This window comes from Podarcis vaucheri, assembly GCF_965113315.1.
Source record: "Podarcis vaucheri genome assembly, chromosome: 4".
NCBI lineage: Eukaryota > Metazoa > Chordata > Lepidosauria > Squamata > Lacertidae > Podarcis > Podarcis vaucheri.
In genome coordinates, this window is record NC_138762.1 from 47,940,576 (window position 1) to 47,966,671 (window position 26,096).

Sequence of the window (26,096 nt, forward strand, 5' to 3'; positions counted from 1 at the left end):
TTCTTTGCACATTTTTAACTTAGCTGTATACAACAGCAATAACCCACGCAGGAAGACCAAGAACAATGGCAGCCATTGTTTTGGCACTGACAGAGTATGGCTGCATCTTCCTTTTCTCTGGTGTTACACAGATAGTAGTAAATCTAAGATAATGCTCACTTGAGAGACAAGGAACAACCACAGGGGACTTTTAAATAAGAGAAATAGACTCTGAAAGGTGTCAGTGTAAGTGGTTTAAATACTGTGTGGGAAAATTAAAACAATACTCTAAGGTCTAAAATATACCTTGTCTTCCTAATTACAGCAAGAGAGAATAAAAATGAGTTTTAGTTTGAAGAAGAGGGATTTGGAGCAAGTCCGTGATATAGGCAAGAAATTAAATAGAAGCATTTTTAAACTCTCTTCATAAATAAATCATATCCTATCTCCCCTAAATGAAGATGTTGCTTGGAAAGGATATATGAACATTAAGGGTCTTTTTATGCTTGATAATGGGCACAATTCTGTTTCTAATACATGTAAGTTGATGTAAAGTGCTCAGTATTTCGGAATCTCATAGTAATGTAAATTCAGATAATACAGAAGGATATAGAAGGTTTTGTGGATACCAATCCTATGATTTATGAAGTCAGCAAAAACTGTACCAGAATGAACACTTAACATCACATAAGCATGATCTTGTGTGTTCTTAGTAGCAAAGCAAAATAGTGGTTAGGAACAAAAGATAACACAACAACACTACCAGACAATGTATCCTTGCCAATGGCAGGAATGCCACAATGACTTCACAGAACTCAGTTCATGTTGGAGGAATTGGACACAGAGGAAGGGGTTAATTTCCTTCATTAGTACAAATCACCCCATGTATGAGATAAGCCAACAGGTGCAAGGTCAGTGAACCCAGTTACTATGGCAACTGCCCAGTGCCATCTATCTAAGTCAGGCATAGGCAAACCCGGCCCTCCATATGTTTTAGGACTACAACTCCCATCACTGGTCTTGTTAGCTAGGCATGATGGGAGTTGTAGTCCCAAAACATCTGGAGGGCCAAGTTTGCCTATGCCTGATATAAGTGATTAAGGAACGTCAGCTCATTAGTCAGCCAGTGAGTCTTGAGAAGTGAGTCAGAATCTGTGTTACGTCTTGAATTGCTGGAGCAACAGAAATACTTTGTACGGATATATCTCTATCTGTATATATATATCAACATCCAGTACTGTGTTACAGAAGCCTTATCTTCTGCAGTAGTAAATTATTTTGGACCTTAAGGTGCCTTTGGGTGCTGACTGGAACTGGGGACAACTTCTGCCATGTGGGAATGTCACTTCAGATTCCCAACAGTTCGTGCCCTTCCCACAACAATACATATTGCCAGGAAGAGACAAGGGGACAGAGAAATGTAAGGAAGTAGGCTATGCAGTGTTCTGGTGCTGTTTATACTTGGATCGCATTAATTTATTTTTTTTACTTAGACTACCTCTTTTGTAAGCACAACACTATTCCATTATCAGGGGCAGGTCAGGGCCCTGAATGCAGATAAGATTCTGATTAAAACATATTCCTCACCTGCCACACCCCAGCTCTGCTTGGATTTGTCCTATTACACTGGCAGTTCTCCAGTGGTAGATAAGTAATTCCACTGCTGGTAGATTACCACGGACATAAGTTATCTATTTTATTCTGAAGGGAAATTTAGCAATGGTTCTACGCTGATCATAAGGTATAACCTATAGACAGAATATAACCTATGGATAGAAGTGTGCTCTTAGTATTCATATTTGCTCTCTAGGGAGCTATTCCCACTATCATCATTGAATATTCAAATCATTTGCACCAAAGTAGCTGTTAAGTAACCCCATTAACTTAATTGGTCATTAGCATAAAAGACTGAATTCCATATTATTGTCTGGATCTATCAATTAAACTCATATACCTGATCTAGGTTCAAAACAGAAATAACATTTTCTGTGGGGTGTTCCTATTAATACACATTTGCCTTATTCAGAGACATTTGCTTTCAATCAAATGTATGTAAATTGCTACCACCTCTGCTGCTGAGTTAGGGACTGGTGCAATGTTTATATTGTTTTTTAAGAATTCAGCATTCCACTGCCTTTTAGAATGAAAGTGGGTTGAAAGCAGTGGTGGCCGGCCACATTTTTGCTTGGCAGGGCTGCCATTTTTAACCTTACAGTTTTCACCAGAATGAACATCACTTATTTAGAGTAGCATGCCATTCCATATGTGCAGAGTGCCATTATCTCCTTTTAAAAAAACAAATCAATTAGTATCTATGGACAGGGAAAAAGCCTCCTTGTAAGAGTGCCCAAGTATGATTTTCAGACAAGATGACTCCATAGCTCTTATTTAGAAATTAAGCCATACCCGGGGTACTACTTCCGGGCTAGCGGAGTCAATAATCCAAAGTGTTTGTAACCCAAGGTGTTGGTAACCCAAGATACCACTGTAATGTATTTGCTATTTTTATATTAGGAAGGAAGAAGGAAGAAACCATTGCTTTATAAATGCATGGGGGTCACCCAGATACATACTTTGCAATTTTGTTGTGTTTCTAGATGAATATCGCCTGATGTGGTGCCGTACATAAATCATGCCAACACTATAAAGATTAGAATCTTTGCAGCGTGTGGCAGCTGTCACATTCTAAGCAGTCATGTGACTAAAGGGTGCATGATACCTACATTTTGATTACTCTATCTTCAGTTAAAAATGCAGCTTTGATATCTTAAGAGCCCATGTGCACTTACATGGCAATGAGCCCCATTGGATTTAGTAGGATTTACTTCCAAGTAAACATGCATAGGATCGTGTAGAAATCCATGAAAACAGGTGTGAAAACTTTGCAGATCAGAGCAAGAAGGATGGATCTTCTAAAGGCAAACTCATATGGAGTAAAGGAAAATTCATAAACGCTCTTTTTTAAGTATATCTTCTATGCTTAGGGATATTTTTGTCAAGATAAACACTTGCATTCAAAATCAGTACAGTCTGAATACTCCTGTTGTTTATGTTTTCTTTGTGCTAACGGATTGCATTGCCATTGTCATCACTACAAAGGAAATCAAAATAATAGTTCTGATTTATTACCCCTGGATCTTTTTACCACGAGACAGATTCATTTTCTAAACAATTTTAGTACCCATTTTGAATCTCTTTCACTAAGATCGCTCAAAGCTAACTTGTGCATTTGGATTATAGTGCCAGGTGTGTGTTGCACACCTACATTTTTCTGCTATTAATGAGACATTTTATCATAGCATTTCTATTTACATATACTTTTAGCCATTTTAAACCATTACAAAAGATTAAGCACTACACATTATTTGAAATAAATAAATAAACAATTGTAGACAATTCACACTTTAAATATTGGCCATTACATTATAGTTCTAGCTACATAGATTCTAGTTTAAATTCCATTCCCCTCCCCCTTTTATGTGCATTTGCTTTTTTATTATTCATAGCTTAGTTGTGTCATTTTCTACTGTTACACTGACAGATTTCAGGCCATGGCTTAAAAAGGTGGATGAGTTTTTTGGTATGGCCTCTATGCATAGTTAGTATAATTGCCATGAATCTGGCCAGGTGTAGCTAAATGATTTTTTCAGGCAAAGAACTAATAGCAAAGCTTTTTACGCAGTAATTTCCTTGGTAAGGTTCAACAAAATGAAAACTCATCAGAAACCCTGCTGGGATTCCATCAGCAAGCATTTATTTGCAGTTGCTTCTACACCTGCTTACACAGTAATAATACACCAGTGAGTTAAGTCTCTATGCCAATGCAAATTAGCTTTATTTTGAACCAAACATTGGATTTTAGCACATATCATAAGCAGAAAAATGTGCTGCCACTAGATGGATATAGGCAGGGGGAGGAGGGGGAAAATGCGCATATATATATTGGCTATTGCTATTGCTGCTTTCTTTATGCAGGCACGTCCCACAGGATTATCCAGTTGCTACTATTTATAGCATTTATATGGAACATATGCTTTGCTCCACTGGTATAACAAGGAATCTTTTCCATTTCAGTCTGAGCTTCACCATCTGCAATTTGGATTTGTTTTAAAAGATGATCCATATTTCAATCTATTAAGAAATTCCTTGCTTTTATACCATATGGGAATCTCCTTTCCCTGAGATCAATTCTTCTCCATATGCTTTCATTTTATGTATGTAAGGGAGCCCTCTATGCAGCTTTAAAAGTAATTCAGACTGGCTGCTCCATGAACCTTTAATGCAAATATGAAAGTTTAATTGATTTGTCATTTAGACCAAATTTAAATTATAGAAAGGAATGGGGGGGGGGGAGAACATCAGTTATTGGCTACCCTGTTCCTTTTTGTGGATACGATCCTGTTTGCTTAAATCCTACTGTTCTTTATATTGTGATGCAATTCTTAAACCATTTCTAGCTATAGATTCCATTTTAAAATGGCATGTTTACACCAAAGGACTCATTTAGGCACCAAAGTTCCCAATGGGACTTTGGGCTCCTCTTACAGCATGCTAGGAAGGGTCAGATAGAGGAAACTGATGTGAGGCAAACTGACCGTTCTACTCCATTCCCTACAGTTGCTCCTCCACTGTGCAACCTTTTGCCCATTATGGCTGTGCTCAGAGCAGACCTGCATCTGCCCTGTTTTTCCAAATGGCACTTGGCTCCCAAACCTGAGCAATTAAAAAAAAATAAAAAAAATCAAATCTCTCCTGTTCACCCACAGTAGTAAAACAGAAAACGTGGACCATTCTTCCTTCTGGATCTGTTGTTGTATTGTCCCAAAAGACCAACATCTAGACTCAGGAATTCGCCAGCACTCTCTGAATTGGCATTGGTGACCACATGCTTAAGGTGGTAAGCTATTTTGTCTACCTGGGCTCCACCATAACCAGCAACTTTTCCATCAACGCTCAGCTGGACAAGTGTATTGGCAAGGCAGCTATGGCAATGGCTCGCCTCTCCAAAAGGGTATGGGAGAATGTGATGCTAACAACCAATACCAAGATGAAGGTCTTCCAGGCTTGTGTGTTGAGCATGCTGCTTTATGGAAGTGAGTTGTGGGCAACTTACACCCACCTGGAGTGACACCTCAATGTATTTCATATGTTCTGTACCACAGAAAGATTCTGGGCATAGCAGGACAGCATCTCAAATAAAGATGTGCTCTCCCAAACCCACATCCGCAGCATGTTTGCAATTCTGCCTCAGTGATGTCTACCTTGGCTTGGTCATGCACACAGAATGGAAGGTGACAGATCCCCAAGGGCATGCTTTATGGGGAGCTGGTTTCAGGCACTGTTGGCAGAACAGCTCTGCATTACTTTACCTCTGAAGGTGCACCCTTCCATTGTCTCCCAAGATAGACGGAGGCCAACAGATCCTGATCATTCTTGGAGGCCTAGAGAGACATTTTTAGTCCAATTCCAATTCCAATTAAACTTTTTATTGCACTAGCCATAGGCCATGGCATCGTTCAGAAGGAGAACAAAAAACAAACAAAAAACAACAACAACAAACGGGGGGGGGGGAATAACCATGAAATCATCGGGCACAAGTATACAGTAAAACCACGGTCACGGCTACTAAAATTATTTGTTGCATTAAATAGAATAGAATAGCAGAAGATTTCCAGGTAAGATGTGCCAAATTAAATATCCGAATCCCCTTTGCGGTTGACCGCTATTTTGTCTAGTTCCTTCTTCCTGATCTTCTTAGCTGACATTTTTAGTCTTGCAGCAATCCTGTGAGGTAATTTATGCTATGGTCTAATTTGGATTGGTCTACTTTGATAACAATGAGTGGGATAAAGACTCCTACTCAGTAGTGGGGAAAGGAGAAAGAAAGATTCATAGAAATGCAGTGAACTAATAGATGAGCAACTCCCTTATCTAATATATGAGTAACTTTCAACCAGGTAAGACGGCTCTTCTATGTCCCTACATAATTGATGTGATGAACACTACTGAAAGTCAAAATATTTTGAAAACCACACCTGCAATGTATTGTAGGCGCCTATTAAGCCTTAATGAAGTTAAAGTGTTACCCGTAAGGTAGATAAGGACTATATTCTTAAAGCAATGTAGAAGAAGAGTAGATGGAAGAGATTCCCTGTTTTGGTGAGATGGTTGTAAAGATATTGCATAGGCTGAGTCTCACCTTCATTTAAGGAGTACCGGTACTTTGTAGATTTTTTTTAATATATCAGAACTGGGAAAATAATTATTTTCTCTCAGCTGAGGAAAATGGTTAGAAGTTTGTTGGACGTGTCTATATATAGATATGTTATTATTGTATGTGGGAATTTGGGATCAGAAATCCATAGTCATCAGCAAGATACTATATTCAATTGTGAATACCCTCAAGATTTGGCCTGTTATAGCATTGTCAATCAGGTCTGGAGGGTACTGCTTCTTAAAAATATAGTTACCATTTTTTTAAAAAAAGTTGAAACCAGTGCTGAGCAAAAATCACCACTGGATGTCTGCTCAGTGGGCTGTATATAATAAGCAATTGAAATCCACTTGGTTCCTAAGGGACAGGTGTCTGTATTAAACAAAGACAATACAGAATTGCTACAGTAAGCACCCTAGTGAGCAGTTTCATCAGAAAGGCCAAAGACTGGAAATTGAAAAATCCCTCTCACATATAAAAGCTGAAAAATGCCAGAAGCTATTACAAGAAGCTTGCGTCTCCAATGACTGCTCTTTACCAGCTATGTGAATAAATACAAGACACAGAATTTAATTCTCATTTCTCTAATTCTCTAATATCTTAAGAGTAAAGATTATAATGACTATCTAGAAAAAAGAAGAACACTCGCTCTGCTGTACCATACAAGTGGAATTGTGGGTAGGGGAATGATATTTTCCCCAAGTTTGGGGAAAGTGAAGTATTTTCAGTGATTTTTATGGGTGATTTTTTTTTAAACCAAGTTCTATGATTATAATGTGGCTTTAGCTGTAGTAGGAAAAACTGAAAAAACCCATTTGTGAAACTGCAGCTTAAACAAGCCTCACAGGAACAGGCGGTTAGTGATGCATAGAAGGGACTACAGTAAGTGGTCTGTGTATCAAGCCCTGAGAAACACCTCCTTTTCTTTTTTTTCTTTTTAAAATGAAATATAACTACAAAGGTTACACTAAATCCAAACCATGGCTTGTAGAATATGAATCTAGACAATAAAAAATGAAAATAATCTGATATTTCTAGGTTATATAGAATAGGAATATTGCAAGCATATTTTCCCACTGACTAAATTTAGCAACTATGTTTCAAAGAGAGACAACCCTTAGGTGATTTGCTTTTTTATAAAATACATAAATAGTTTTTGAAGATTAGGCATAGAACCAATATGTCCTAAATCTCTGTTTCCTTTTTGTTGTAATAACATTGTGGTCCTCAGGGATGAAAAGAAAGAATTGTTTCATTTACTGGGTCTTGAATTTTAGTGATTTTTTAGGCCTATAATTTTGTGGCAGAGAACCAGAATATTACTTTGTAATTTATGTCCAAGACCACAAGGAAAAAGTATTGTAGTGTGGCTGGAAGTACAGCTTGATGTTGTCCTATTGATCTATTCATTTATTTGTGTGGCACCATCAGAGAGTGTGCTCAGTGTTCGACAGAATACAAGAGAACAGTTCCATATCCTGAAGTACTTACAAGCTAAACTTCAACACAAGGCAAACAGGAAGCGGAGGTAGGATACTAAATAAAAGAGCAAAGTGCAGGTTTTAATGGGATGTGCTTAGATTTAGTTATGCATTCAGTTTCTAATAGGGCGTGGGAGTTATGGGTTCTGCTTTATGGAAAAGGTGGGTTTTCATGAGTGATTGAAGTAAGTGATTTGCAGCAAAGGGAGAAAATGTGGCAGGATAGCTTTGGACAGGGAAGGATGGTAAAGCAAAGTTCACAGGCAGGGATGTATTAGGATAAAAGAGTGGAGAGATAAGGCCTGGAGGTCTTTGAGATGAAGAGCATGTGTTGAATCCAGGAACAGACAGGAAGTCAGGATAGGGCTTTAAGGCAGGGGGTCATATGAACAGAGGAAGAAGATGAGCAAAAATGATGTTCACAGCAGAGTGCTGGAGAGATGCGAGGGGACCAAAGTAAGATAACAAAAGACCAGAGAGTGGCGTACACAAAAGAGGTCATGGGTGTTTGTCAAGGGGGAAGATGGGAAAGGGCTGTATTCCAATGTCTTGCAATGTTGTGAAGGGAGAAGGGACACAACTTGGCAAAGACTGAATATGGGAAACAAAGGAGCATGGCAAGTTAAAGCCAAGCTGCCTGTCTGTTCAAGAGGGGAGAAGGTAACATGGTGGCATGTGGCATGGTGTGACTCTTACAGAAGGCTACAGTCCTGCTTTACAAAAGTATCTTTCTCACACACACCCCACCCTCCATTCTAGCAAGCAAGAACCATGATCAGAGTTCACGCAAATGTAAAAATGCAGGAAGAAGGCAAAGAGCAGGACCAGTGACTGAGGGAGGCATATGAAGAGTCTGCAAGTCTCAACAGAGAGACTAGAGAGCCACATTTCCAACCCTGCCCTACAGTAAGGCTGCCCCCCGCTCCAAAATCTATCATGTATAATCTAAGTATTGTAGTACACTATTACCTTTGAATCAAGACAATTGATTGTCTAAAAGGTTCTGGAATTTTATGCTTTATGCTTTTCAAATGGCGATGTGCCATGATTGTCCTACAGCTACATACCTGCATTTTGCTGCATAGTAACATTTATTACACAGTGTAGTGCCAATGCCAGTGGTCTAATGTTTGGAGCTGCAATATGCTTAACTTGCAAAGGTTTTCACCTCTTTTAGATAATATAATATGAAAACGTACAACACACAAGAGATGCTTCCATCTCTTCCTATTTGGATTAAACATTCAAAATAAAAAACCTCAACATAACCTTCGGAAAAACTTTCTAATTTTTTGTTTAATCGCTGAGATAGGTTTATTGGTCCCAAATGATTTCACTCATATGTTTAAATAATTTGGTTAACCTTTTGGTTGTATAATTTATTTGATTTATTCATTCAAATGAAGACAAGAGCTTACATCCATTTCCTATATACTGCTGGACAGTTCTTCTTTGTCCCAGAAAGCCAAAAAGAGAAAGCATTGCAAGTTCAAGGTTGTTTTTTTAAGTTCTCCAATAACTACTATGAATTCAACACTATACAATGTTGTTTGCATATAAACATTAATACATAGGCTATAAGCCATTGTAACCCAAATATTTTGCCACGTCTTAAATAAAAAACCAATCAATGTGTAGATAGTTAAATAGCAGGTATTAGTAAACTACTATTAAGTGAGTTATTATAAGTTGTGCATTTTAAGGTCTGTGTTGTTTGTGGATCTTATGTATTCTTTTTATCTCATCTGACCTCATTGTAAACAGCCTGTGGCTTGTACAAAGGGCAGTATATATAGTAAATTATTTAAATAAATAAATTATTTTTTGGTAAACTACTCATTATCTGATTAGTTAAAGTTCATGAATCTTACTACATCTGATTAGATAACATTATTATGAATCACACTATGTAATGTCATGTCATGTAATGAATCTTCTTACATTCTATTGTTTCCATGAGCAGGAGTCAGCAAAACAGAACCCACAGATGGCACCTGAGGAACTTGTCCCCTCCCCACCTTCCCACAGGAAAAACATCTGTGATAAGGTAAGAAAATACACTGATGCTGTGAGACTTCAGTAGAAAACGGAATTTATGGGAAGCTAGGATGAGAGCCCTTGAAGTTCACAATCCTGCTCAGTAATGGTAGGAAGTATGAAGATTTCCTCCCATTCCAAGATCTAAGCACATAGGAACTAGGGCTCTGTGAAGGTTTTTAAGAACCATTTTTATTGCTTTTGAACTCCCTGTTGCCTTTCATGAGAATAAAGCCCTTCTCTAATCCTGCCCAGCAGTTTGGCCTACTGGAAGAGCTTATTTCTCAACAGCTGCCACCATTGAGTCTGTGGTTTTTGAACATGGTAAGTGGTATATAAATACTTTAAAAGAGATAAATAAATGTATGTTGAGGGGAAGACCCTTGCTTAACTGGGTCTTCTCTGGACACTTTTAAAGAAACTGAGTTACAAAACAAGCTGGGAAGCCTTTCTTTGTGACGACATGAATGCATTAAAAAAAACATGAAATGAAAGAAGTACATTAGTAGAAAATAAGCAATTAGGAATAACATGAAAATAGAACCATGAAAATGCCCTGTATGCTGCTCAGTGAATATGAGATGCTGAAAACAGTTCCCCAGATGTACATTTTTCAAGAGTCTTTATTGTCTAATTTCAATGTTTCAAAATGAATCTGCTGCATTTTCCTGCACTCCGAGCAGCGTAGGGAAAGCCACATGTTTTCACCTAGACATCCGAAGCACATCCTGTAATACTTGACTCCCATTCTTATTTGTGCAAGGTGTCCATTTCACTGGTGATGTTGGCCTACTGCCACTAAGACTTCAGAGAAGCCACAAAAAGGAGGGCTTGTGAGCAACCACTAAGGTAAGGACATCTGCAACTAAACAAAGATTTAGCATAAGCAAAGGAAAACATGAAGCAGGGAGGTAGACAGGACACAGATATTTCTCTCTATGTGTGGCAGGAAATTGAACACACAAGTCTTTCGGCTGGTATTGTCTGAATGGCGAACTCTGATTAAGATTGAGTTGGAAGACTTTTAAAAATTGGAGGTGGCCAGTGGCAAAGCAGAGCATTCTGCTTTACCTGCCTGGACAATGAGAGAACAGTTAGTCAGTAAGAGGGCTATGGCTCCCAGAGAGCTGGATTCATAGGCCTGGTGGATCAAATATGATCCTGATGATTATAGCGTCATGCAAGGGGGGTTAAGTCTAGACACCTCTAAGTTTTCCAATTCTTAACCGTTTTTATACTTGTGTATAACAAAAACTTGAGTACCACTGTTTCAGAACAATACCAAGCCCAAACCCAGAGGCAGGAGCAGCTGGCATGGTGAGGTGACCCTGTGACCTTGCCTTCTAACAGTGGCTTCCAGTCCCAATCTCATCACTGCCTTGTACCACCCTGCACGGTCCTTGTAAGCTGAGTGTCACCATTACTGGGAGAGTGATTCAGACTCATTGCATCAGCTGCTTCTGATGCAGAGAGTGGCAGGGGGAAAGGTGGACTAAAAGAGCTAATTATTCTCATCATGTAGATACAGCTTCAGTGGAAAGCTAGTTGCTCATATCAGAGCAGAAGAGTGTAGCTTAGAAGTGATAAGCCATGTACTGTTGTCTGTAGTATTTGCACAGCTATTGATATACTGTATCTCACATGCATGCACAAGGGAATGTAATGTTTAAGGCAAAAAATGTGCTGGCTTCTTCTGGAGTACAGCCCCCGTCACCCCCCGGTCTGTACAAATCCAAAGTCCTAAACTGCGCAGCTCAAAATTAAATATTTTAAAGCAGCCTGAAGCTTGGCCACCTGATTTCTATGTGGTTTTTTAGCACTGAGTTCTCTAAGAAAAATGAAAACTACTTTATAAATTGTCAGTGTTAACAGATTGACCAAAATGCTTCCTGTTATGTTAAGTGTCCTTGAGACTGAAATAATTACAGTTATCTCTTTGAAGCACCTGTCAAGCGCTTTGACATCTATTTATTCCTTCCATATTCTAGGAATATCTCAGATAGTCATATTCAACCTGTTCTTCCCAGCGCAGTCGGCAACAGTTTTTACTGATGCCATTCCAATCAAAGGCCATCAGTTTTATAGCCTTAAGGCACTTATCCAGGTGTCAAACAAAATTTGATTTTTACCTCTTTGCATTCTTCTGAAGTGTAGATGACTCATGCTCAGTAGCATTATTCCAGACATAAGCAAACCCCATGCCTTCCAATTACAATAAATTATTCTCACTAAAGCAATTGTTGCAATTTCTAAACATACTGTCAGTGAAGTAAGCCAGTAAAGTATCACTTCAGTTTTAAACCTCTTATTCAGTTTGGATTAGGGGTCCCAGCTATGTGGCTACATATGTGGCTATGTAGCAAAAAAGGGGCGCTGTAAAAATCAAACTCCTGTTATAAGTTTTATTTAGATTTAAAATAAAATAAAATAAATAAAGTACTTGGTATCAAGTGGCAAAAACAATACAAAAGCCACCTGACAAACTGTATTAAAAAATAATTGCTCCCCCTCTCCCAAATAACAGTGCCAAAGGATAAGTGAAGGCAAATGGAACTTTTTTAAAAAAAATAATAATAATATCTAAACTGTTATAATTGAGCAGTCTTCACTGGAAAAGAGGACAGCTTTGAAGAAAAATAGACTATAAATAAAACATGAGATGCACATTGCAAGGTGTGTGTTTTTTAAAAAAAGTTTTTGAATGTTCTGTGTGATCGAAGGTGATGAATATTATACGAAGTGAGGGGAAGAAAATGAACAGAACTCTTTTATTACATGCTCCCCCCCCCAGCTGTGTGTGAATCACTAGGATTCCTTATTAAGCCTCCCAAATAACTGATAAGAAGTCTAGCACTGGGGGCATCATGTCTTCACCCAGACTTCTGAATTTCCTACTGAGGAGGACAGAGGCAGAAGTGTGTAGAGGTAACAGGATGTCCCAGAAGGTGTGCTGTCTTCTTGGTGCAAAGATTCACAACGTGACTGAGAAGTTGTCAAGGGTGGCAACACAAGAATGGGGTCTTTTCTGCAGTGGCTCCCTGCTTGTGGAATGCCTTCTCTAGGGAGGTTGGTCTGGTGCCTGCACAATACAACTTTAGGCGCCAGGCAAAAACATTCATCTTCTCCCAGGCCTTTTGGCTGATTAAACAATCCATGGCCTTTAAACTGTGCCAGGGGGGTGGGATATTGTTTTTGTTTGTTATTATGAGATGTATTTTTTATATTGTGATCAGCCCTGTGATCTTTGGTGAAGGGCAGTATTGAAATTTAATGAATAAATAATAATAATCTAAACAGACAAAATAAAGCCAGTAGCACTATCCCTAGTTTTAGGACATGGGTAACAATTAACACTATTTTGGCTACATTTAGAAAATAATGGATAAATGGGTTTGATCTAAACTTGGTCATGCTTAGAGTACACTCACTGAAATAAATGGAACTTAAATTAATCATGACTTACAAGTCCCATTGATTTAATTTTAGTGGCTCTACTGAAATTATGGTTAAGTCGGAACCCAACTATATATCCAGGAACTTCCTCTCTGCCCAGAACGTTGGAGGCTATACACCACACCCCTCAACAGTATTTATAGGAACTCAAACACCAGATTCTGCTCTGTTCCAGTAACAAGAAGCCGAAAGCACCAGCCTGAAGATGACGAGTGAGACCTCGTCGAAACGTCGCCCAGACACCCCGACTCTTACACGGGAAGACACCCGAAGACACCAAAACCTGCATATATATATATATATATATATGCATGCATATTCCTATTTTTTTCTTTTTCTTTACATTTACATTTCGGTAACATTATCAAACTATTACCTCGCCCAAATATGGATATGGATATTTTATGTGAAATGTAACCTAAGCCAAGCATACATTGTTGTCAGTGGAAATGAAGCCAGAGGAAATATATACTGTCAGAGAAATCTTTATTGTGGGCTCAGTGTTATGGCTTTTCCACTGATGAATGATAGCAAGATCCTAGCTATGAATGCTGATGATATCCAAAAGCAACACATCATATACAGTGTATATAGTTGTAGGGAACAAAATAATTTGTCATAAAGCAGGCCATGCTCTGAGTTATTTATCGATACTTTCCAATCCCTTTGTGAACGATTAATGCACTATTACATTAATAGTGGTTGGCATTTTCCATTTTCCTTTTTGGGAAATATGTATATTAAATGAATCTTTACTGTAAGTGCTTAATCTGGCTTAAAACCACACAGAGAGGACGGTTGCCATAAGGCTCTGGGGACAACTGGGACTCTGGAGGAACTGAGTGGGCTTTGTCCAACTCATTAAAAAGTGTGTTTTCTTTTGAAAGCAAAAGAAAGGAGGAGTGATATTGTCTCTATAAATGTTTTTAAAAGGTGAACTTGTTGGCTCAGCTCTTTTTTTTATTACTGACGCTGCAGTGTAAGAAGATGATGCTGTCCAGCTGGGTCTCCCACCTGTTCTTATCCTTGCACAAAAGGATTGTGAAGCAGCTGTAAAGCTAAAAATGAAGACAACATCTGTTGGATAACTGGTCTTTTCCAATACAAAACTCTATTGTTACAAACAACAATTATGTTCATTGTGTCACTGAACTGAAGACCCCTATTTCAGAACTCTTTAGATTTGCACTTGCATAAACAGATCAGGCCTTTAGTACACAAACCACCTTTCCCCCATCTCACTTGAAAGGCTTTTTGAGTGGGTTGCAGAAAATACAAAGATGTGCAGTTTTACAGCCTTGTATAGAGTATTTTATTAGAACTCCAATATAATGTCCTTGGATTGCTGACATAATGCTATGGTTTGTATTTTTTTATTATTGATATAGCACTCAGTACATACATTTTATCTGAACATCTTTCAAAGGATGAAGGCAACCGTCTGTGGCTGCATTCTGTTGAAGTGAGTGGTAAAACATCTTATGGTTCTAACTGTTATGCACTATGAACTATTGGTATTTTATTCCCTTGCCCTTTCCAACGGCTGTACTAGCGTATTCCTACGAAGGTATCACATCGCATTCTGGAATACAGGTTTTCATCCCCAAAAGGGACGCGGGTGGCACTGTGGTCTAAACCACTGAGCCTCTTGGGCTTGCCAATCAGAAGGTCGGTGGTTCAAATCTGCGCGACGGGGTGAGCTCCCATTGCTCTGTCCCAGCTTCTGCCAACCTAGCAGTTCGAAAGCATACCAGTGCAAGTAGATAAATAGGTACCACTCCGGTGGGAAGGTAAACAATGTTTCCATATGCTCTGGCTCTCATCATGGTGTCCCATTGTGCCAAAGGCATTTTAGTCATGCTGGCCATGTGACCCGGAAAGCTGTCTGTGGACAAACGCTGGCTCCCTCAGCCTGAATAGCAAGATGAGCGTCTCATCTCATTGTCACCTTTGACTGGACTTAACGGTCCCCGAGTTCTTTACCTTTACCTTTTACCTTTCATCCTCAAGCCATCCTCAAGGGCCTTGACTTCAGTAAACTTTTAAGCACAGGGGCAATTCACACTTTGGTGCAGTGGCATGAGAACTGCATCCTAATGAGCTCTTTGCTTGTCACTTTGGTAATAATACTAAGCCTGCTTCCATGTCACTGTCAGTAACCTTCAACCATCCCTCATCACTGGCCCCATTGACTGGCACTGATGGGAGCTGTAGTCTGACATCATCTAGAGAGTACCACATTGGCTATCCTGAGGGCTTAATTTGTATATACAGGATCCTGCCAAGAATCTAAACACAGGCAGCCACAAGTTTTCCCATATTCCATGGGAAGAGAGGGATGGGGAGGATGAACTGCACTTAAGGAAAAACAACACAATTAAATCACTGTGCTTGAATTCAGCACAGAGCTATGAGCATGCCACTAAAACTATTGTTTCGTTTCCTTATTTCCCCTCCTAAAGCTGAGGAACTTTTTTACATTTTTACATTTGTAAGGTGCAATGTACAATATATAATTAAATAAGTTTAGATTGTATTTCTGAAACAACAACGGGACATAAAGGAGGATAAACCATGCATCCAAGAAAACAAAAGCTATGCGTTACATCAGGATGTGATGGCTGTTGAGGAAGCTTTAAGCACTCAAATTTATTATGGCTTGCAAAGCCTGTCAACTTGCTGCGGAAAGGAAAACAAAGGAGGAGGTATTATTAAGATCAGTATCTAATTTATTATTCTTGACCTCATCAGTTAACTCTGTTGAGCAATTTTTAGTATTCTTTAATTATATCATAAATGTAAGTATCAATATTCCCAGGACATTTCAACTTTTACCCTTTCCCTACATGTATAATTCTTTCTATAAAGGAAGAATTGTTTCCTTCATTGTCCACAAATCTTGCAAATAAAACAGTAGCAGAAGGCTATAAATCCAATAGTTCTATAAATCATGTCAGCTGAGACACATGAAATATTTTCTAATGCACTTCAGAATGTGATTATCTTGAAAGACACCCTCCTTCTTGTAATTCAGTATTTCAAGATGAATGAAAAAAATTAAAGCTAGGACTTTTAAAAGCTTGTTTTATTATTTTCCAGCTGCATATGCACAAAGAACAAAGTTGAGCTCAGTTAAGGTGAATCACAAGCTCCAGCGGTGCACTCCTATGCATGTTTCCTCAAGTAATTGCCACTGTGTCCAGTGAAATACCCTCCCTACTCAGTGTCTATGGGATTGTATCCCAAGTGTAAAATACTACCCATATTGAATTCAGTGGCGTTTTTTATTTGACCTAGGATTTACCACATACATGAAGCTGCAAAAGACACTGATGCTTAAAGAAATCTGGTTGTTCTATGCACAGGGCCGGCTCAAGACATTTTGCTGCCTGAGGCAAAAGACAAGATGGTGTTCTTCTTCATTCTATTCATATACATTAAGCAGACAAAACTAGAAGCTAAACCTTATATGAATACTGCTGGTGTCTGTTGTTGCAACAGAGAATAGCAGGCTAATTTAGGGGGTACCACTCCACACCTCCATGCAATTGCTTCCTGAGGCACCTGCCTTACTCTGCCTATGCATTTGGAAAGTATTTTTAAAAAATAATTCAAGGCAGCACACGTGGAAGTGGCACCAAGCTAGAAGGGTCCTGAACACTTTTCTCTTCGAAGCTGGTATAGACTATGGCAATTAGACTTAGATGAAAAGTTAATATAGGCGTGCAGGAAAGCTAGAGTTGATCCCACATTCAGATGCATTTGTTAATGTCTGGTCCCACTGATTTGCTTCTGTGGGTGGTCAGTATCATAGACCACTAGCATTGACCTCTTCTTTCTGGAGGGACATTTTTCCTTTTGCTTCTTGAATGACATTTTTTTGCTGTGTGTGGGTGGTGGATAAAATATATTTTCTTTTCCCACACTTTGAAAGTGATATGCCTATTGTTAATGCTATCTGTAATATATTGTAAAAAATCTCAATAATAATATTTAAATAATAATAATTCATTGGTAAAGGTAAAGGGAGCCCTGACCATTAAGTCCAGTCGTGGACGACTCTGCGGTTGTGGCGCTCATCGCGTTTTACTGGCCAAGAGAGCTGGCGTTTGTCCATAGACAGCTTCCGGGTCATGTGGCCAGCATGACTAAGCCGCTTCTGGTGAACCAGAGCAGCACACAGAAACGCCGTTTACATTCCCGCCTGAGCAGTACCTATTTATCTACTTGCACTTTGACATGCTTTCGAACTGCTAGGTTTGCAGGACAGGGACGAGCAACGGGAGCTCACCCCATCGCGGGGGTTCGAACCACCTTCTGATCGGCAAGCCCTAGGCTCTGTGGTTTAGACCGCAGTGCGGTACTCTTCTTTAAATGAAAGGCTATCATAATAGTTCAGCTAGCTATCATGATCAGGGTCAGAACCATAGTACTATCAAAACCATATGCTTATAGCAGCCTAATCAAGTGCTTAAGCTTAGAAAAGAAGTTGATAAGATCTAGTGGTAGATTCTGAAAGCTGACATAAGGAAACATCTTATCCACTATTTCCACTGTTATGATCCGATGCAGTTCTGGAGCAGCAATATTCACAGTGCAAACATTCGAGTTTCTGATGAGCATATATATGCTTAACATAAGTCTTATGGAGCTGGAGAGAATGGGAAAGCATCTGATTGCTCCTTTTACTTAATTCTAAGATTGTCTCCCTTTCAAAAGGACAATTTTGCACTTGACAAATAATATTTAGCGGGATCTATATCAGTAGGTATAGCACAGTGAAGGCCAAATTAGGTGTCATTCACAGAATGCATGGGTGCCTTTTAGAAAGTGAATAGCAGGCATGGGAGAAGTTCTGGATTCGGACACTGGTGGGACCAGGGTGGACTTTAACTTGCAGTGGTATTGACTCCAGATACCCCTATTGAGGGGGAAATCCCATTCATATGAGGGAACAGTGCTACAGCCCCCATAATCTCTGCCGAGGACCTCAATCTGGATTGTGGTCCTCATGTTTACTATTTGCTTTTAATTATTTACTTCTAAAAGAGTAATCCACATAATTGTTAATTTCACAAATGGTATCTTGCCTAGTTTGGCCTGAGAATTTGGTACTTTTGCTTGTGTCACTGCTGTGAAAGGAGTAGGGAATTGCTTGTGCCACTGCTGCAATATAAGGGGAATAGGGCATAGCATACTTATATGTAAGTGCAAAAAAAAAATACATGAGCTCTTTCACTGCCTGTAACTGGGACAAGGTCTCTGTATGTGCCTGGAAGATCCTATGGAATTCCCCATTTTTCTTGTTATGACTATCACATGATCTAGACAATGGTACATTTTATCAAAACAACCAGTTCGGATTCATCCTATACATTGCTTAACCTACTCCGCTAATGCCCATGTTCTCTACAATTATTTTATGCATTACAGATAGTTCAGCAAACTCATATAATAAAATTCAGTAAAGTTCCATTATGTCTTACTGGAATAAACTTTTCTTGTCATGAGCTCTTTTTCTTAATAATATGTCACTTTGAATTGCATTTAAAACTAAGTGCTGAAGCAATTTCCTGTGCAATAAGAAGAATTTACTGCCTCTTTCTTTATTCACCAACATTTCATCCTCTACAGTAGAAAAATTACAAATCTGGCAATTAAAGTGTGGGTTGTATTTCCTCCCAACTTTATTACTGATGTTCACTTAGCCTAAAAGAGACATAACAGCTTTAATTACTATCACTGTTTACTTAGAAACAGTAGTACAACACATTTACCAAAAGAAAACCTTGTCTTATAGCTAAAGGACAAAGTTCTCAGGATGAATGAATGAATGATTCTCCTCCTGCAGGTGTGGAACTTTAATGTAGCTATCAGTCTGTTTCTACAGCTGCTGATCTTTAACACCTGTCAAGCAGCCTGAGCTGTGGTTGATTTTGCAGCTACAAAATGAGTAAGTACAATTGGCTACAACCAAATTTGTAATTACTTTTCTTCTACTACTTCTCTAATAGATAAAAAAATCATTTCCCTGACCCCAAGAAAAGTCTCAGAAAGATGGGAACCCACCAAATAGTTAACCATTGATGCCCATGTAACATGTTAGCTTTGATTTTACTCTAATCTCCCCCAGATTCTATTTCTGTGAGTTTTAACCTGAAGAGGCCTGTGTAACCTAGTTTTAAAATGCAGGGGCATCTCCCACAGCTGAGTAATCATTCATATCAATTTAGTTGGAAATTTAGATTTGTTTTCAAAGGTATTTCTAAGGCCTCCACAGTATTTTCAAGCAAAAAGATGACCATAGGCAGCTTTCATATGATTGACTAAATCTCTGTTGGAAAATACTTGTATCTTAATTTGCCAACAGCCATAAGAATAGGTTTCATCCTCTTTCTATGTTCTTCTTGATGGAAACATGCTGATCAGGACACGTAAGTTTTTATAGAGACTTTGTATTAGTGGGACTGGCGGTTATCAACTATGTATGTGTGAGTAGGCTAGTTGTTGTCTCACCTTTATTATTGTAGATACACCCCTGCTTTAAGCCATTTATATACTGCCTTCTTTTGTATATTATTTACTACAAAGGTATGTTTCAATCATGAATTCTCAACATATTTTTATTTTTTAGTTTTAGTTTTCTTATTCTACTTGTTAATTCAGTGCCATTCTGCTTTACAGTAGTACCTTGGTTCTCAAATGCCTTGGTACTCAAACAACTTGGAACCCAAACACTGCAAACCCGGAAGTAAGTGTTCTGGTTTGAGAACTTTTTTCAGTGCTCTGTTTTGAGTGCCATACTTGCGTCTTGAGTGCCACACATCTGTTTTGAGTGTTATACTGACGATTTGAGTGTTACGCTTCTGATTTGAGTGCCACAAGGTTAGGGTTTAGCTGTGACTACTGCATTGCAAGGGGTTAAACTAGATGACGCTTTGGATCCTTTCCAACTCTACAATTCTATAACATAAAATATTACGTTTATGGTAGGGGCATTTTAGATAGTTGTCATGGTGGGGAAACTTTCTTGCCTCAAGGGCTGCATTCACTATTGACCAACTCTCCAGCATCTGCAAGGAAATGGTGGGTGTGGCCAAGACAAAAGTGGGCATAGCCAAAGTAGGAACGACTCCCCCCCCCCAACATATCCACATGTATACGTATAGCACCTACAAATACACACAATGTATGAATACACACATGTAACAAGGACAGACTTGGGTACTATGATGCCCTCTATGAGGTGAAAATCCACCACCACCACCCCAGCAAGGCAAGTCTAGGGAAGCCTCTCTAGGCATGTAGAAAGTGCCACAGCTTTTAAGCTAGTTTTAGTTTATTGTTGATTTAAATTCATTTTTTAATGTTTTAAATAAACTCTTTTTTTACCACTGATCTTAATTGCTTTATTCTTTTTGCAGTTTTCTTGCAATTCAGAAGTATATGAATGTTGTGGAATAAATAAATAAATGAAATGAAAACATGAAGGCTTTAGCCTTTTATATCTATAAGCAAATGTTAAAAACAATAGTGGGCATTTTTGATCTTGGCATTTTGATCGAGTAGCCCATGAATAAACTGCTGTGGTGCTCAACAGTATGTGGCTGAACTGTTCTTGAATTTCTGCTGCACATGTACAGGGATTGGTGTCTAGGTTAAAAACCCCAAACTGCTCTCACAATTTGGCAGCATAAACAAAGCCTAAATAAATATTAATTGTTGGCCTAAGATACATGTATTGTGCCATAATCTCAAGGAGGAAATCACACACAAACACCAAGTACAAAGTTTTCAATGTGACCTATCAAGAAGAATTTAGCACAAAAGTTCCATTAAAAATAAATAGAGCTGCAGGTTTAATTTTCACAGACTACAGCTGAATATGTACCCTGAGTCTATTTTTCTCTTCTAAAATTGAACCAAGTTAATAATTTATGTGGTTCAATTTTTGAATTATTCCTTGGCTGATTTCTAAAGATGGAATGCATTATTTCCTAGGATTTCTTGAAGAAGAAGAATTTAGAGGGCAATCTAATTATCATTTCTAACAACCAAATGATTTGTTTGGATCCTTATAACATCCCTTTCACCATTAAGGTCTGAGTATCATCCCTAGAGCAATGTAAAGTTATTTAGAGAGGGAAATAATAGAATGGCAAGAGAGTCTGAAATAAAATTAAAACTGTTTTTGTATAGTGCATAACATCCAGCTGCAATAAAATGCTGCTGTTTAAATGAACTTGGAAGAGTTACAGCCTCCTGATGAAGAGGGGTCACATTGCATCTTGTCAGCATGTTCTGCTGTTCAGAAGTGCTCACAACAAGTTCAGAAGACTTCGCTTATGTTCTTTCTGCAAATGCCTTTCACGAACTTTCCTGCTGTACATTTTGCAACCTCTTGAGAAAGCCATCAAAAGGAAAAGATTAATGGGCCTTGTTCCCCAGCCCTAAATGCCGCTGGCTTTATACTAGTTTAATTCCTGTAACATTTGCAACATTACTCTTGGCTATTGATTAGACTATCATTGTTCTATAACTTCATGGAGGGGGAAGAACAAGAATTTTATTTGTCCCAAGCAGGTTTCCAGCAAACCTTTATGAAAGTTTCTGTCATAGCTCTTATTTTAATGTTTTTAAGTATTCCCTCTTGACATATACATAGAAGATTTGGGGATTTTATATCAGCCTTTCTGTCAGCCCCCCCCCTTTTTTACTAAAAGTTATCAGAATAAAACAGCCATATCACAGTTTCCAACCAATGTCTTCCAAAGCCAAAAATATAGCTTTCATTCTCTTTTTCATAGGTGCATTAATTTACATCGTATATTGCACAGCGTATTACCTTTTATTTTGAAACAAGGTTAAAAATACAAGCAATAAAAACATATCCCAATACAACAAAATCACTAAGTCCTTAGTATAGCATGGATAAGTTTATGGGACAATTGGAGGAAGACAGCCTAAGGAGCAGCTTATTAACTCCTGAGAGTATTTGGACATATAAGTTACAGGTCTGAATATTCAGGTGCTATCTTAACACTTTGGTCTTAGCACCAGCATTGCTCTACAATAAGTTCATCAACCCAGCTCTGGGCATTTGTCAGACAAGTCACCTGCCGCTAAACCAGTAGAGGGAGCACAGAACACATGATTAGATCCATTTAATGAGCAAGACTGTTCAGATGCTTAAAGCTAAGCACTGGCTTAAGTGCTTAGCAGCTCCAAATGCTCTATATCATTATGACTGAACCCAAAAATGTTCATCACCTGCATCTTCATGACATTTCTGTGTCAAACTTATGACTTAGCTAAAAGGGTACTAATACACAACTGACTTCATAATTGACCTCTGGCAAACTGATCAACTTTCACTGTTCCCTTCATATGTCTTACACATTAAGAATCTATTTTTTGAGCATTTTTTGAGCTTTTTCCTGCTCCCAAAGGAACTAAATTGAGCTTTAGCTCCTATGGAGGCAGGGAACAAAACCTGAGGGGTGTGTGGAGTGGTTTTCAGGCCCCACTCCAACATACCTAAATTTTGCCCTACATGCATGTTCCTTTCCCTCTTACGAATAATCACTCATTCCCGTTGAGGAGAGAAGGAAATGTTGTGGAGAGGGGGAATAGAAGATGGAGAGTAAAAGCTTTATGACCCACAGGGATTAGCATTTAGAACCCTCTTTTGCTGCTCCTTCTGCCTTCATCTCTTTTATTTCCTCCTTCTCTCATGCAAACTAAGCAAGTTGCTTCACTCCATTTATTGCATAAGAGTGTGAAGGAAGGAACCACTATGTGAGTAGTTTCACCACCCACAGAAATGCAAGGGATAGTAGCCTAGGAGAGGGCTTTCTCTGGTGCCCCTACCTCATGGAACTCCCTCCCAACAGTGGTTCCTCTAGCATCTTCATTGCATAGCTGAAGAAACACCTCTTTACCCTGGCTTTTGTCTATTACGCAGTGCCGGATTTATGTATAAGCTAAACAAGCTATAGCTTAGGGCCCCACTCTCTTGGGGGCCCCAAAAAAAATTAAAGGGGGGAAAACCTGGATGTACATTTCCAAAATATAAGATAAAAAACAAATAAAATAAAACATACATACAGCAGCTTTGATAAAATACATATTTTGTTATGTGAAAATGGCTTTAGATACCTATTAGGTCCATAGATTACCCTATAGCATATATCCAACACAAAAAACAGCAACAATTTGCTGTTGACACAAAGGATAGCCGGACATATAAAGGGCCCCATTACCTTCAATAGCTTAGGGCCTCATCAAACCTAAATCTGGCCCTGCTATTATGGTATTCTGTATTGTGGGACCCACCTTTTTTGCTGAATCTCCACTGATATTTTTGAAAGCTTCAGAACTGACTAAATCCCACTCCTCCCCTGACATATTCCCAAGCATTTATGGCCCCTTTGCTGATGGGTGGGTAAGCTTGCCAATAGAACAGTGTAACTTCAAGTTTTCCAGGTACAGGGAGCTAGTAGTCTGTATTATAACACTCTCCAACAAGTTTAAATCCAGCATAAGGCTTCACTCTTATTATTTTATCTAAGAAAAAGTATAATGGTTTCTAAACATATTTGGAAAAACAACAATCAATGATTGTATTCACTGGTGACTGAAGCAATTATCCTAGATTGCTTCAAATACTTCCAAGATCCAAGGGGAAAAGCCATTTGCAATAGCTGAAGATATGAACTTTTGACTGGCAAAAGCTTACTGCAGCATATATATGAACATCAAGAAATGCTGGTGAGGTATGACTTCAATTTGTTTTCATTTAAAGGGAGTGGAAACATGGGTAAAAAGTGTACATGAGAGAAGCACCTTCAGAGGAAAATGAAAAAGGGTTGAAGTTGGAAGGGAAAAAAAGAGAGTATGGTGAGGGTTATTGGGGGTTTTTAAAAATGTATTTTGTATTTTCATTTTGCATTTTTCTGTTGTGAACTAGCTTGGGATCATTGGATGAAGGGTGGTATACAAATTTAATATAACAGCAACAACAACAATGACATGTTGAAAGACTAATGTTCTTGTTTCCTTAATATGAAAATATGAAATGAAGGAAACAATGGCAGAGACATTTAATTCCCTGCTGATATGATAATAAGCGTAATAGGCTAGGAACATGAAGGCAGCATACATGACATCTATATTTAGAATGGGATCAAAGTACGGAAGAAGGTTTCAGAATCATTGGGTAAGGACAAAACTTGAGAACATTTTAACAGGTACAGACTTAGACAGGTCAAAGCCATTTAAAGTGGAGGTCAAGCTGAACAAATCTGATTAACTTCTTCAAGGAAGTGACAATGACAACTGACAGAAATGAAGCAACAGACATAATCTACTTGGACTTCAAGAAGCCTTTTGCCACAGAATTGCCTCAAAGAGCAGCACAAAAGGTTAGAGAAGATGGTATTGCTGGCAAACTCTTTCCGTATAAATTGAAGACGGAGTCATTGAAGGTTAACAGCTAATTCAAATTTGAACCTAAACGTTTTGGAACAGTTCCTTTTCCAGTCCATGTGTGTCCAGTTTAAATAAAAGCCTTATGCTCGGATGCTAAAGCAATTCCCTGAAAAGTCTTAAGAATAGTTGTTGGAGGGGTGGAGCAGGTAACACAATGCATCAAGGGCAGGCGGACTTCGGACTTGCAGAATCTACACTTTAAAAAACAAACTCGGAGATCCAAGATCCATTGAGAAGCCCATTCATTTGCCCAGTCCTGCAAAATGCACATACAACTTGTAGATATGTATCCAAACCTGTGAACGTAGCCGACTGCACAACTGTTTAGAGAACAGAACTGCAAACTTGCCTCATTCTGTCCCATTCATCCATTTATATTCCCAGAGCTGAAAGGGTGAGGGTCACTCCCACTTGCCCTACCTCTTCTACCATGAAATGCATCCACTGAGCACCTACTTCTCTCCTGCTAATTACACACTTGCATCCTGGATGTTTCTTGCTTATTCCATCTGCTTACCACAGTCCCTAGAAACTTGTCTAGTCACACATGCCCACCTGGATCTAGGTTATGAGGAGCTGAACAGCAATGCAGCATGTCTGAGCTGCAGAGTTCTGACTGGGACTCAGTGCTCCTCTTCACCTGCAATGTTGCTGACACCACCACTGAAGACACAGGCAAACGCAGCCAGCTGCCTGAATGCAGATGTCTGGTCAGGTCAGCAGATTTCTAGAAAAAGCTGGCGACAGCTATAATGTGGTATTGTTTTTTAAATGATTTGAAAAGTCTGCTCCTCAGGGATTTTTTTCTCAGTAAGAGATGAGGTGCTGATGCATATATTGATAAAAGTGTTGTGCACACCAGCACAAAATGGCTGCCATTGGAAGTAAAAATGAGGTGACAATACTATATACATGAGAGTACCATCACAAGAATTGCACTGCTTCCCACCACCTTGTGCTGTGCTACTGCTGGTTCACATTGGCTGCTCTTGAGGTGAATTGACCAAGGAGTAGGAGACCAAAAATAATGAAGTCCATTAACTTCCCTTTAGACTTTTGCACATATTTGGAGATATGCAGAAGACCCAGCTAAGATAGCAGCACCTGTCAGTGTTTCCAGTTGGCACGCCACCCACACCCAGCCTGTAATCAGGTAGACCACAATAAGTGTTTTGCCGACCTCAGGAATACATCTCCATGTGATAATATGCAGAATCTACATAAAGGCTACATTTCTCCAAGTGAAGAAGGCCAAGAAATTGAATTTCCCTCCATAGTAATCTTGAACGTCTGGGATGGTCAAAATTTGGATGGTTAAAGGGAATAACTAATTGGTTTCTTGCTAATAGAAGCTAGACTGATCTTCACATAGTTTTGGAAGTAAATTGATAAAGCCACAGCGGAAATTTGGAATGACAAAGCCATGTCACAAAAACTAATGC

The 26,096-nt window shown here is 38.8% G+C and overlaps 1 protein-coding gene and 1 long non-coding RNA gene across 3 annotated transcripts in view; one reads left to right on the plus strand and one right to left on the minus strand.

Annotated features, from left to right (window-relative positions):
• The window catches only part of LOC309531354 (uncharacterized protein), a 271,658-nt gene that overhangs the window by 69,256 nt on the left and 176,306 nt on the right, over positions 1 to 26,096 (plus strand). The window contains exons 4-6 of the mRNA XM_082220828.1: positions 9,638 to 9,721; positions 9,967 to 10,035; positions 14,143 to 14,266. Of these exons, the coding sequence (XP_082076954.1) occupies positions 9,638 to 9,721; positions 9,967 to 10,035; positions 14,143 to 14,220 (231 nt within the window). The 3' untranslated portion in view covers positions 14,221 to 14,266. Of the gene's footprint in view, positions 1 to 9,637; positions 9,722 to 9,966; positions 10,036 to 14,142 lie in introns of the transcript that reaches the window.
• The window catches only part of LOC309531382, a 38,289-nt gene that overhangs the window by 9,221 nt on the left and 2,972 nt on the right, over positions 1 to 26,096 (minus strand). The gene's annotated exons all lie outside the window — the stretch shown is intronic.